Source organism: Penicillium maclennaniae, assembly GCF_028827695.1.
Source record: "Penicillium maclennaniae strain IBT 15551 chromosome Unknown utg000003l:1.0-5670915.0:1.0-5674809.0, whole genome shotgun sequence".
Taxonomy (NCBI): Eukaryota; Fungi; Ascomycota; class Eurotiomycetes; order Eurotiales; family Aspergillaceae; genus Penicillium; species Penicillium maclennaniae.
In genome coordinates this window covers 1140724-1153390 of record NW_026623215.1, presented here as the reverse complement: position 1 = coordinate 1153390, position 12667 = coordinate 1140724, and the positions used below count along the sequence as shown (strand labels likewise).

Below are 12667 nucleotides of genomic sequence, written 5' to 3'. Positions count from 1 at the left end.
TTTGTAAAGAAATTTGAAATGACATAATCGTTCGGCCAACAAGAATAAGGTAAACTTTTCAACAAACGCCAGAAACTCGCTATGTACAATAAATATGCTACGCTATTAATACAGGGAATAGTAGATTGCATCTATCGCAGGTGTTTACAGCTCCTTCTTAAGGAAGTGCTCGGGCTTGTGGGTGGTCTCGTAATCGACGTGAACATAGGCACGCTCAACATCAGGCAGGGACTCTAGCTTCATCTGCAGTTCCTCGGCAACATCGTGAGTAGCGCGGAGAGAATCGGAGGCATCCATGACGACATCAACCTCAACAAGCAGACGAGGTCCGGAAGTATACGCGCGGACGGTGTCGATGGCAGTGATGAGGGGCGAGTGGGTCATAGAGATGTAGGTGATAAGCTGCTGCATCTTGGTATCGGCGGTGACACCGACGAGAAGCTGGAATTCGCCGTAGGCGGAGTGCAGCCAGAGCCCGCTGACGAGCACGGACAGTAGAATAGCGCCCATGGGATCAATCCACCAACGGATCTTACTTCCCATAAGGGAGGTTGCCAGACCGAGGCCGTTGATGAGAAGGTCGTTGCGGTGATCTTCCCACAGAATGCGAATCTGGGAGACCTGGTTGCGCAAGGTGAAGCAGTACATGAAAAGACCCAGCTTGGTGCAAAAGGCAACGGCGACGGCGATGATGGAGGGAAGGTGGAAGGACGCAGTCAGGGTGTCGGAGCCCTCGACCAGCTCGCGAATGGAGAAGGCAATAATAATGAAGGAGACAGCGGTCATCATGAAACAGAAGCAGATGTTGCCGGCGGTCTCGATCCTAGCCTTGCCGGCGGGGAATTTGCGGGAGTCGACACGGTTAACGGCCTTGTTGCATAGCAAAAGGGTCAAGTTGGACATGGGGTCGAAGATGGCATCGGCCATGGTGGTGAACAGGGACAGGGAGCCGGAAGAGACGGCACCGTACACTTGCACAACACAGAGAATGATGTTGGCGGCGAAACTGGCGTAGACGGCGATCTTATATTTAAGGCTATTCTCGCTGTTGAGCTCACGGGCAGCGCGAACATGCTCTTCGACCGGCTTCAACATCCGTTCAATGTTCTCGTTCTGGTTCTCGTAAAAGCCCTGCAATTTACGAGCAGTGATGGCCTGCTTGCCCTTTTCCATGACCTTGACGCTGTGGGCATTGTCGCGTTTCCGAGAGGTGTTGGCCTTGATCTGTCGGATTTCTTCATCGGTTTTCAGCTTCGATGCCAGCTTGAACGGGTCAATGTCAGCAGTATAGCGAGGCGGGGGCATGCCCTCTTCGTCGGAGCTACCACGGCGGTTCTGCATGATTTCCTGGAGTTCCAGGGCCGTGGAGGTGGCTTCGTGCTGCGTGCGCGCCATCCTCTCGGATCGGTGGGGCGAACTGTTGTGCAGCTGGAACGCTGAGGGGTGGTTGGAGATACTTTGACGTAGATGCTCTTCCATATTGGCGGTATGTATAGGGAATGTAGGGGGACGAAAGGACAGAAGAGGGGAAAGCTCAAGGTGACAGGAACAAAAAAAACTACAGCGTGGCTATGCTTATCTTATCGGATCGCGGATCTTTCCACCGAACTGTATCTCATCTAAAAGTCGATGCCCAAAGGAATCCTGGAGAGGAGTCACGCTTGACATGTCTCCTCCCTTTTTTGGAATTGGAGTTATCTCTGTACCTTCTTTGCAAGCATTGACCAGGAAACATTGACCGAACGGCTTATGGCATATCTCCTGAATCTTGCTTCTTGGCGCATCCCGAAGCGGTACCGGAATTTGGTTACACCAAGTAACTTAGGTCCTGAGGCAGAACTTTCCCAAAATTAATTTTCTCTTTATATTTATAAAAATGTGGATTGGCATATAACGCCCCAAAAAGGGCATTGGATATGATTATTAGCTCTATATAGGACCCGTAGGCCCATGAATTTGAAAGCGGGACTCTAAATACATCTAGTTGCCATTAACGAGGTAGTTGAACACACTCTCGACCCAGCCAAGCTTCTCTGAGTCAGTGCCGCTGGTAGGAATAGACAAGTTGGAAGCAACAGCGGTAGCAGTCACACTGGTGGTGATCGACTGAGCCTGCTCCGAGGGAGCGGCAGAGGCACGAGCCTGAGTGGCTAAAGTGGTGGTAGCTACAACAGCAAGAGTCGAAGTCTGGACGGCAGCAGTTGTCTCGACAGCAGCGGAAGTCTCAGCAGCAGAGGAAACCAAAGTAGAAGTAGGCGCAGATGCGGACGAGGAGACTGCAGCAGAAGAGCTGACCTCCGCGGCACCGGAGCTGGATCCGCCGACAGTAAAGTCGACGCAAGACTCGTAGGTCTGGTCGATGGACTCGGCATACCAGTACCACTGGAGCACACAAGCACCAGCAGTAGAACACTGAGAACCAAGATCGGTGGGCATGGTAACGCTGAAATCGGTGTTGTTCGGGGCAACTCCGGTAGCAACGGAAGCATAGACAGACCAGGAGATCAGCGGGTCACCAATGACCGTATTGGAAGCAGTATCAACGACAGAAACATTGGCAGCACCGGTGTGGGGGGGCGCGGATATCCACAGTGAAGTCAATGGTCTCGCCTGCGGTATAGGAGTAAACATTGTCTTTGTTATCGGCGAACTTGTAGCCCTTGCAGAGCCAGATGTCGCACTCTCCCGCGTTATAATCGCTCTGGGAGGAGGCGACCTGTAACTCGCCCTGAATGTTGCCGTAGTTGTCAGACAGCTGGTTGACCTCAACCTGGTCACCGCAGGCAGCCTTCATGGCGGCACCGGGCATACGGGCAGTTGGGCTGGTGACGAAGCCGTGGCCATTGACCAAGGAGACCAGGCCGGCAAGAGCCGCGACGGAAGTGTACTGCTTCATTTCGGAAGGATGTTTATGGAGGGACCGGCGAAGGAATGAAAGTCGGTAAACCAGTACCGTGAAAAGTAAATAGCGAGTGTGGAAAAGACTGCACGGTCCCAGACCGGAGAGAAGGAATGGTAAAGAGAAAAATGAGAAGCTTCGAAAAGATAGGCCAGCTTGATATCAGGACCTGGCAGCGCTGGGACTGGGTCGTTTATATAGAGGACCGCCTGGCATTGGCATCGGTCGATCTCGATTCTGCCAGAACCCTTTGCAATCAACTGCAGACAGTAGTCTGGATAGGGGCATGGTAGGAGACCAAATTGAGAGCTGTCATTGAGGACAAATGCACCTAGTGGTCACTCTGAAACATTTGACCCCGTCTCCTACATACTCAAGGATTGAGAGCTCCTCCACAGGGAGGCGCCTGGTGAGACCGGAGATATTGCCAGATCCCAAAACCTCGGACATTTTCCTTTTCGGCTTTGTTTGGATCAGTGAATTGCTGCATCCGGGACAAGACCGAGTATTCCTGTGAAGGCTTGCCAAGGCTGGCCCACGCGCCGAGCAAGGATAGTTGCAGTTTCACATTGATAGCACGGCGGAAAAGTGACAAAGACAGGAGAACATGATTGCTGGAGAATTGGTCTATTTGCTGACGATGTGCCTACGTCAATCAATGTTCTGTCTAGAAGACGTAGGTGCGTCAGGTACAACGTTTGAAGTAATATTGGGACCTGTGATTTACTACATCTGGTTAGTTCTGCTGTTCCGGGCTTAGCGCCCTAATACACCTCTATATAACCTCTCCCTCTATTGCCCCGACATGGAAGACCCGACCTCCCCCTTTCGACCTCTTCTCTCCTCCTTAAACTATTATATCCATCCTTACTTCTACTATATAGGTAGTAAGTAAGATATAGAGAATATTAAGGGGTTCGATCTAGCGAATTAATACTACTCCCTAGGATTTATCAAGACGCTTAGTTAGGGTAGGCGCTATATACGAGATTACCGACCTTAAGAGACGCGCCCGTGGCTAGGATACAGGGTGACCAAGAAACAAATGTCGGTTTTATCACCGCCTTTTTCTGATATTTACATACCGCCTTTCACTTTCTTTCTTTCCTAGCGTTAACCGGAAAAAAAGGGTATCAATACAGATTGAATTCATTGGTTATTTGCAAAATGCCAGCAGAATAAGAGTGGAGACCGACATTTGTTTCTTGGTCACCCTGTATAGAGATATCGAATTTACGCATTATTAGGTAATTTTCGCGTTTTTTGGAGATCTTAGCTTCCGGGTTCCAGCTGGCGGGGACCTAGAAAAAGTTGATGGGGACCCAGAAAATTATGACTAATCCTAGGTCCCCGTCAGCTCCCGCACTTGAAGGGGACCCAGGATTCTAGCTTATATATTATTTTTAGCGCGAAACTATCATTTGCCCCTTCAGAATATTTTATCTCTAAGGATAGGCTTAAAATGATAGAATTTTCGGTCGGCGTTTTTGTATATATGAAATATAGGATATAAGGATCTTATATAGGATAAAAGAATAAAGATGGTCTCTGGCCAACATGACAGTCGCTACTTAAGTACGAGGAAATTATCGATATATTTGAGACCCAACTCAAATGGAGGATGGGTATATTCAGGGCTGGGTCTCTTAGGAGAAGCGTGGTACCAATGAAAGTACCAATCACAATTACTCTGAACGCGATTGGCAAATATTGAAGTACGACTCTTCCCTAATCCTCCCTAATCCAGAGAAAGTTTGACTAAAGACCCAAGGTATCACATTGAATGAACGGCAAGCAGACGATGGCTCTCACTGAATCGCATTCAAACCAAAGAAAAAAAAAGCCCTATGTAGCATATGATGGGAGGCAGAACGGGGTATCAAACACCAGCTACAGTATGTACTAGTAGCTACACTCAACGCCCATGCTCTGAGGGCTGGAAAGATACCCTCGTCTCAGGCGGATTCGATGTTAAAGGATGCTGACGCCGCTCATTGGGCTCAGTCGAGGCAAAATCATCAGCGAAGGGATTTTGCACCTCGAAATCGGCAGAGTTGTATTCGGTAGTGTTGGTTCTTGGTGCATTTGGTCGCCCTCCGGACATCACCGTCTCAGGCATCATAGCAGGAAGCTCGACGAGCGGGGCAGATTGCTGCTCTGGGCTTCTAGACACCCGATAGCCCGGATCCAAAGAGGCGGGACGTGGACTAGGAGAAGCTAAATTTTCGCTGGTGGTTGGAGAAGCACTGTTGACATTGGATGGGGTGGGGCTCATGGCGCCGCGGGCTTTGCGGGCCTTGAGCATGGCACGCTGCTGTTGCGACATGGCGACGGAAATCTCGTCATTGGCCTCGATGAGAGTGAGGAGGGTGTCTTCGTCTGGAGATGGGTTGGTGGCGTGAATATAGGATTGAAGCAATCGTGAGGAAGTTCGGCAGCGGTCGACGAACTCTTTGATGAGATCGTTCTCTTCGAGCTCGGCTTGTGGCGTTGTCTGAACGAACTGCGTGAGCAGCTTCGCTGAGTTTCGAGCTTCCTCAACGCGTGCTGCGAGTTCGCCTGCATCTGGTAGTTGATTGGCGGGTGGAGGAGGGAGAGGGTGATTCATCTGAGATGGATATTCCGCAGGCGCCTGGTGGTTGCCTGCCTGGGGGAATCGGTCAATCTACCAACCCGGGTCAGTTACTCCGACCCCTCCTTGCCCTTGTCATCGTTCCTTACAAAGTTCCGATTGTTCTTTGTCTTCTCCTTTGCCCACATCTGTAGAAGCAACTGAAGGTTCTGGTCGTCGGCCTTGGTATTCTCGAGCGTATTTAGATACTGGCGCAGGTAGTGCTGGACATGCCAATCCCGGCCGTAGCGGAGAAGATCTTTCAAGGTGGCGACAAATTTGGCATCGAAGTTGCGGGTGAAGCTATGGCCAGGATTATCCACGAGAATGCGCATGAGCATGATCGCATTGTACTGGGTGCTGTTCGGAGTGCTGTTCGGCGTAGACAAGTATCTGCGAATGCGGGCAGCAGCCTCCTTCGCGGCGGCGGGACTCGACTCGGCACTCTCGACGATCTTGGGTAGGTGGACGAATTCATTGCCCTAATCGTTGGAGGAGAATTGGTCAGCCAGAAGTGTTCAACGGTTGTTTTGGCCATTGCGATTTTACGTACCGAAGGCCCGCTGATAGGAGCTTCACAGAATGTGGCCTGTAGATGAAATTAGCGAAAAGCAATGCGATCGGCGATGTGTAGACGAACGATTTCTCGAAGGAGAATGCCTTCAGGCGAGTCCTCTGCATAGTCCTCGGCGCGATCCGGGGTACTCGCGCCGGAGTCTGGCGGTCAGCAGTGTCTGCGGGGGTGTGGAAGAAAACACTCACTGGTTCCTGGTCGCTTGAAAAAGCGTTTCATCATGCGATTCAAAGTGTAGAGTCAGGACGTGAAGAGGGGACAATAGAAAGGAGTTAGATGAGACCGGGGGCCAAGAAGATGTTGGGTCCGAATTAGTGAATTCGCCTAGTAGTGCAGGGTAGCGCAGGGTCTATGCTCGAGCCCGGACGTGCTTTTTTTTTTTCAAGCTGGGAGATGAGCTCAAGGCGCCAGCTTTTAACGCGGAAGGAGAGTCGGTGTGGCAAATCCTAAAAGGGATGACTGAAGCCTACGTAGGTTTGCGTACCCGAGCATAATGTCAATCATCCGCGATTCTAGTTTGGCGTTTTCCATGAGCCAATTCTGCGACTCTTTTTGCGGTCCCTGCGCATCTATATTTACCCGACCCAGTCCGCTTGTCTCGACAGTCTAGTGTCCCGTCCCAGTTTGACCATTGATGGATATCATTGAAGTTCCTGTCTTTAGTGAATATGCACAACCATGAAACATTGAATGAAACCTTGAAACCACAGATCAACTAGTGATGATGCCAGCAGTGTGGCTGAGGCAACCCGATTGACCTTGCCAAGCCTTATGTCCACGTCTCTGCAGCATCGTCTCCCTTGAGTCGCAGGCAGCAACACTCTTTCGAGAAGTCTAAGCTTGTGATTCTTGTTCTAGCGCACTTGCCATCTCCCCCAGAGTGTTGAAGCGCCAATCAAAGATGGGATCGTCCTGATTCCCCATGAGGGCCCCGGCCTCTTAATCCACACGCTCTTGATCCCCACCTTCTGTGCCGGCTGATGATCATGAAACTGGCTCTGCGCGGTCTGCAGGATCTGGCTTCGCTCAACTCCAAAGTCAGTTTGCACGGCCCGCATCATGTGTTCGAAGTTGCGCCGGTCTGGCTTGTAGGAGCCGATATCCTGTGCCGTAATGATCAGATCGAAGGGGAAGGCTTGTAGACTGCCCGCATTGGATTGCGCAAAAGAAGCCCGGTCGACGTTCGACAGGACAACGAGCCTGTAATGCTTGGAAAGGCGTTTGAGTGCGTCCACAGTATCTGGGAAGGCGGGCCAGCTGCCCACCGATTCGCCAAACTGTCTGCTTTCTTCCTCGCTTGGCACATCCAGACCGAGACGCGAGGTCAGCCGGGGATGGATGGTTGAGAGGAGCTGTGAGTAGGGCATGTCTGGTGTCAGGCGCTGCTGCTCATGCTCGAGCTCATGAAAGACTGCGAGGAGCTCCTCATGCGAGAAGTGGGCATGAGCGCGCGCCAGTATAGGCTGCAAAGCGGCCAGGATGCCACTTTCCCAGTCGATGAGGGTGCCATATACATCAAAGCATAGAAGACGGTAGTCGGATAGTCGAGACATGGTGTATCTGAAGTGAATTGGGCCCCCAAAGACGCTGTGCAAGTTTAAGCTGTATCTACGTCTCCAACCCCGCACGTCCCCCTTATCGTCCATGTTGATTGGGGCTCAGTTGAACAGTCGGGGACTGTTCTGGGGATTTGATTAATGCTTTGTTTACGAAAACGACCGGTTCGTCTTGAATCATGAAACGTATAAAATTATTTCAGACGCCAGACCGGTGCCAATGAAACATATCTGGTATCACGATACACTTGGACAAGTCACAGAAGAAGAACCACGTTGTATCATGAATCGAACCGGGCAGTACAGAAACCTAAGTCCATCGACCGGAGTCGCGCTTTAAACTTTTTGTATTTGGTGCCATGACCTTAAGAAAATCCTGTATGATCCGGTATCATTTCCGTTCCAACATACAGACGCGCACAACTCCGGTCAATCCGTCCACCGCAATCCTTTTTCAATCCCCATCCCGACGATCCGTTTATGCCTGGATAGCACGGCGGAGCTCAGCACCGCGCTGGCGGGAAGTGAGACCAGCCTTGGTCTTGGCGGGAGCCTTGGCAACCTCCTCGTTGGCCTCGGTGAGGATAAGCTCGATGTGGCAGGGGTTGGTCATGTAGGGGTTGATCTAGAAGCAGATTAGTACATGCTCAGAAGAAAAAAAAACCTTCATTCGAAAGAAAAAAACGTACACGACCGTGGGCACGGTAAGTGCGGCGGCGGCCCTTGGGAGCCTGGTTGACCTGGATGCGCTGGACAACCAGGTTGGAGGTGTCGAGACCCTTGGTGTCGGCGTTGGCCTCAGCGTTCTTGAGGAGGTCGAGGAGGTACTCGGCGGACTTGACGGGCCAGCGAGCCTTGGAGACACCGAACTGCTTGCCTGTAGACCGAAATTGTCAGTCGATTTGTTCCCGGTCCGATCCCACACTGAAATTTTAGCAGCAACGGTGGCGCCCCAAACGACCCCATCATTCCTCCAAAGATCAACACATAGAGTCTCCAGAAAGTTCACACAGTCGAAATATTAAGCAATATGCCTGCACTTGGTCCCCCATGTAACTTCTTGAAACCGTTGCCTCCAAAAGAATCCAGCATGTAAAATTTCTCGAGGGCACTTACCCTGGGCAGTGCGACCGGTAGAGCCGGCGTAGCGGCGCATGGGGACAGCCATGGACTTCTTGGTGACGTTGTCGAGGTAGGTCAGAGCCTTCTGCAGCTTCATACCGTTGATGGCCTGAGCGGTCTCACGGGTGTTCTTGAAGCTGACGCGAAGGTAAGAGCCCCGCGCGCGGGCGCTCTTAGCGTTCGAAATCTCCTGGGCGGCGTAACGGACCTGTAGGGCGAAGGACAGTCGTCAGCAATCATGTGGGCGCCGGGGAGGTGGTGATTCTCGTCGAAGCGGCAGATTTTGCATATCCCAAATTCGAGACGAATTGGACAGAGACTGGACTCTGCAGGGTGCATTTCGGAGAATCTGAAGATGGGGGCGGGCATAACTCACCATCTTGAAGGAGTTGACGAGGGGAAGTCGATGGTCCTCGGTGTCGGGTTGATGTTGTCGCTTTTCGTCTTCGACCGCTAACGCTAGAACACCAAGTTTGGTGCGGTTTTTTTCGCTCTTGGCACGCGGGCCCTAAGCGAGCCCTAACACTAACCGCTTTGGGTGATGTGGCATTATGGTGGACCATTCTGCTTAGTCATACAGTCAGTCTGGATTATTGCCTGAGGCTAAAAGTGAATCTTGAAATCTTCCCAAGTCGCATTAACTAATCACGTACTGATATTGTGTAGTCTAAGTCTAAATCTATTTCTTCTGCTCCGGAACCTGGGTAATGAGCTCACCCTTCTCAATCGCCAACTTCAAGTTATCCAACACCAATATCTCCATCTCCTTTTGAGTCTCGAAGGTCGCAGTGCCAATATGGGGCAGCAGCATGACTCGGGGGTTGTTAATCAAACCGGGTTCAATCTTGGGTTCTTCCTCGTATACATCCAGACCAGCAGAGCGCACCTGTCCATGATTGATTAGTGGTCTAATTGTGGAATTATCATGCGGGCGCTAAATACCTTTCCAGAATCGAGTGCTGCGACCAGCGCCTTCTCGTCGATTAAGGCTCCACGCGCCGTGTTAACAATGACTACACCGTCCTTCATCTTGCCAAACTCAGTGGCTCCAATGATGTGCCGTGTAGAAGCATTAAGCGCAAGGTTCAAACTGAACACATCGGAGTTGGCTAAAAGCTCATCAAAGGAGACGTAAGTCGCCCCGGCCTCCAGCTCGGCGGGTAGGCGGGAGCGATTGTGATACTGGATCTTCATGCCAAAGGCCTTGGCCCGAGTAGCCATTTCCTAGACACTTAGTAAGTAGTCGTGCCAGTCTCTTCGAATGGGACTGCTTACTCGTCCGATGCCGCCCATGCCCAAGATACCGAGGACCTTGCCCTGAGGGTCGTTGCCCAGAGTAGTCTGACCTTGCCAATGACCTATTACGAGTAGAACGGTCAGCGTTTTCCGCTTCCAAGTCCATTTCTAAGGCTATCGCTGTGAGTATGCAAACTTACCGGCGCGCAGAGCCGCAATGGGGACATAGGCCTGGCGTAAAGCGCCGATCATCAAGAAGATCCCCACATCGGCGGTAGCATTGTTGACTGCGACGGGAGTGCTGGATACAGCAATATTCCTCTGCGTGCAAGCCGCAATATCGATATTGTCGTATCCAGCTCCGTTGTGGCAGATATACTTCAATGATTGGGGTAGGACGGCGAGCATCTCAGCGTCAAAGGGACCGGTATACTGGTCGAATATCAATGCGGGAAGGTTGCGCGACAAAAATTCGAGTTACACACCTTATTAGAAGTATTGGACCGATAAATTGCGACAACGTCGTCGTATTGGCCCGCCTTGCAATTTGCGATGAACTCCTCGCGGGTGCCACTAGGGAACTCCTGTCCATGGAATTAGCTGACCATACTGATGATCACATGAACATACGGATCTCACCTTCAGAGTGAGGATTGAAGAGAGGCTCTCCAGCTCCTTGCGCGCGTGGATGATGTCTCCGATGACGAGTGCAGCTTGAGAAGGCATTTTGTAGATTCTGTGATGCGATTAGATGCAGCCCATGATACTAGCTAGTGAAACGGAACCATACCTAGAATCTTCAGGATGGGTATACAGCTGTGGTGCAAAGATGCGATTTGACAGAGATGAAAGAGAACGTAAGTGCCAAATGGCTAGAGCCTGAAATTCTGGCGGAGCTTCGCGACAAATTTGGACCCCCGCATGTTATCCGCGGCGACCGATTGTCGTGTGGAGAAGACCTGAAGTCACACGTCCGACTTTTTGGGGGTTTCAACGTTGACCGATGAAGCTATATGATATTTCCAACGTGGCTTTCCGACATTCTTTCAAGTAGCTACACATGGTCTAATGAAATAGCTATACATCTTTTACTCATTCCATCTCTCTTCATCGTACGATTTCAAATGATGCAATAGGAACCCCCACGCCCCAGTACATCGGCTATTGAAACCTGCTCTTTTAAGATCAATAGCCGCTCCGGACTTTCTCCGTGGGACTCGACGTTACCACCAGCGCGTCACATCTCCCCCACGATTGTCAAGTGGGGGAAGAGGGAATGCGATTGTCCGGAGTCAGATGCCGATGTCACAGCCTTTAACAATTTGCGATTGCTAAATTGATTTCTTCATCTCTCGCACAATTTTCACCATGGCCACAGCAACATCAGCTACCGCTCTCGTCCTCCACGGCGCAAAGGATCTACGTTTGGTAAGCTTCAGGCTCCAAGCCCTGCTCTACTACAAACCCCGCAGCTAACAAAATTGCAGGAGAAACGATCAGTGCCAGCTCCCACCGGCGCAGATGTCCAAGTTGCCGTGCAGGCAACTGGTCTCTGCGGCTCCGACCTTCATTACTACAGCCACGGCCGCAATGGCGACTTCGTCGTGCGCGAACCGATGTGCCTGGGCCACGAGTCCGCTGGAACCGTGACGGCTGTCGGCCCCGACGTCACCAACCTCAAAGTCGGCGACCGCGTCGCTCTGGAGGTCGGTCTACCGTGCCGCCAGTGCGCCTTGTGCAAGCAGGGTCGCTACAATATTTGCAAGAACATGCAGTTCCGCAGCAGCGCAAAGATGTTCCCCCATCTGGACGGTACCCTCATGGAGCGCACCAACCACCCGGCTTCCATGTGCCATCCTCTGCCATCCAATGTCTCCAACGCTGGCGGTGCACTCGTCGAGCCGCTGGCCGTCTGCTTACACGCCGTTCGCCGCTCACACCCACCTACCAAGGAAGAGGTTGAAATTGCCAGCAGCGTAGGCGAGGGCACGGCTGCTCTAGTCTTCGGCGCAGGAGCCATTGGTCTACTCGTCGCTTCGGCCCTAGCTACTTCGCAGAACTTCACATCCATCGTCGTCGCAGACATTGATTCCTCGCGTCTTGAGATCGCCGCCTCCCTTGGCCTCGGCCTCAAGACTGCCCTCATCCCCCGCAGCGACTCTGCCAACCCTCCCCCTGCCAAGGATGCTCCCCACGCCGACCAGACAGCCTATGCGCTTGCAAATGCCCAGCGCGTCGCTGCTACCCTCACCGAGGCTGCCAATGTTGCAGGCAGCCCCGAGGTTTCTGGCTTCAGCCGCGTGTACGATTGCACCGGTGTGCCCGCCTGCGTTCAGGCGGGGATCTACGCCTCCGCACCAGGAGGTGTTCTCGTCCAGATCGGCATGGGTAACCCCATCCAGACACTTCCTGTTGGCGCCGCCGCGCTGCGCGAGGTCGATATCATTGGTGTCTTCCGATACGATGGCAACGCTTACCCGGCAGCCATTGCATTGTTGGCGAGCGGGAAATTACATACCGTGGAGGAGAAGGTCGTGACGCACCGCTTGCCTCTGGAGGAAGGTGAGCGTGCCTTCGCGCTCGCTGGAAAGGGCGTTGATGAAAGCGGTAACCCTGTGGTCAAGGTGATTATTGAGAACAAGGCCGAGAGCCACCTGTAAAGTCTTGTG

At 52.1% G+C, this 12667-nt stretch overlaps 6 protein-coding genes across 6 annotated transcripts; 1 reads left to right on the top strand and 5 right to left on the bottom strand.

Annotated features, from left to right (window-relative positions):
• Positions 1–144: 144 nt before the first annotated feature.
• N7477_002534 (cation diffusion facilitator family transporter) lies at positions 145–1479 on the bottom strand (the record flags this gene model as incomplete). The annotated part of the gene is made up of 1 exon (XM_056964197.1): positions 145–1479. The coding sequence occupies one exon, from the start codon at positions 1477–1479 to the stop codon at positions 145–147; it is 1335 nt and encodes a 444-aa protein (XP_056824150.1).
• A 501-nt stretch (positions 1480–1980) lies between these two features.
• Positions 1981–2896, bottom strand: N7477_002533 (lytic polysaccharide monooxygenase; the record flags this gene model as incomplete). Its single annotated transcript, XM_056964196.1, has 2 exons — positions 1981–2468; positions 2548–2896. The coding sequence occupies 2 exons, from the start codon at positions 2894–2896 to the stop codon at positions 1981–1983; spliced, it is 837 nt and encodes a 278-aa protein (XP_056824149.1).
• A 1918-nt stretch (positions 2897–4814) lies between these two features.
• On the bottom strand, positions 4815–6306 carry N7477_002532 (GAT domain-containing protein; the record flags this gene model as incomplete). Its single annotated transcript, XM_056964195.1, has 5 exons — positions 4815–5564; positions 5621–5992; positions 6064–6099; positions 6151–6227; positions 6273–6306. 5 exons carry the CDS (start codon positions 6304–6306, stop codon positions 4815–4817), a joined length of 1269 nt encoding a protein of 422 aa, XP_056824148.1.
• A 632-nt stretch (positions 6307–6938) lies between these two features.
• Positions 6939–7637, bottom strand: N7477_002531 (putative haloalkanoic acid dehalogenase; the record flags this gene model as incomplete). Its single annotated transcript, XM_056964194.1, has 1 exon — positions 6939–7637. The coding sequence occupies one exon, from the start codon at positions 7635–7637 to the stop codon at positions 6939–6941; it is 699 nt and encodes a 232-aa protein (XP_056824147.1).
• Positions 7638–8118: 481 nt separating this feature from the next.
• Positions 8119–10724, bottom strand: N7477_002530 (fused D-mandelate dehydrogenase faamily protein/uL22 family ribosomal protein; the record flags this gene model as incomplete). Its single annotated transcript, XM_056964193.1, has 10 exons — positions 8119–8265; positions 8330–8517; positions 8757–8970; positions 9139–9221; positions 9480–9648; positions 9705–9986; positions 10038–10120; positions 10199–10430; positions 10484–10582; positions 10629–10724. 10 exons carry the CDS (start codon positions 10722–10724, stop codon positions 8119–8121), a joined length of 1593 nt encoding a protein of 530 aa, XP_056824146.1.
• A 642-nt stretch (positions 10725–11366) lies between these two features.
• N7477_002529 (NAD(P)-dependent alcohol dehydrogenase) lies at positions 11367–12658 on the top strand (the record flags this gene model as incomplete). Its single annotated transcript, XM_056964192.1, has 2 exons — positions 11367–11426; positions 11486–12658. The coding sequence occupies 2 exons, from the start codon at positions 11367–11369 to the stop codon at positions 12656–12658; spliced, it is 1233 nt and encodes a 410-aa protein (XP_056824145.1).
• Between the last annotated feature and the right edge of the window lie 9 nt (positions 12659–12667).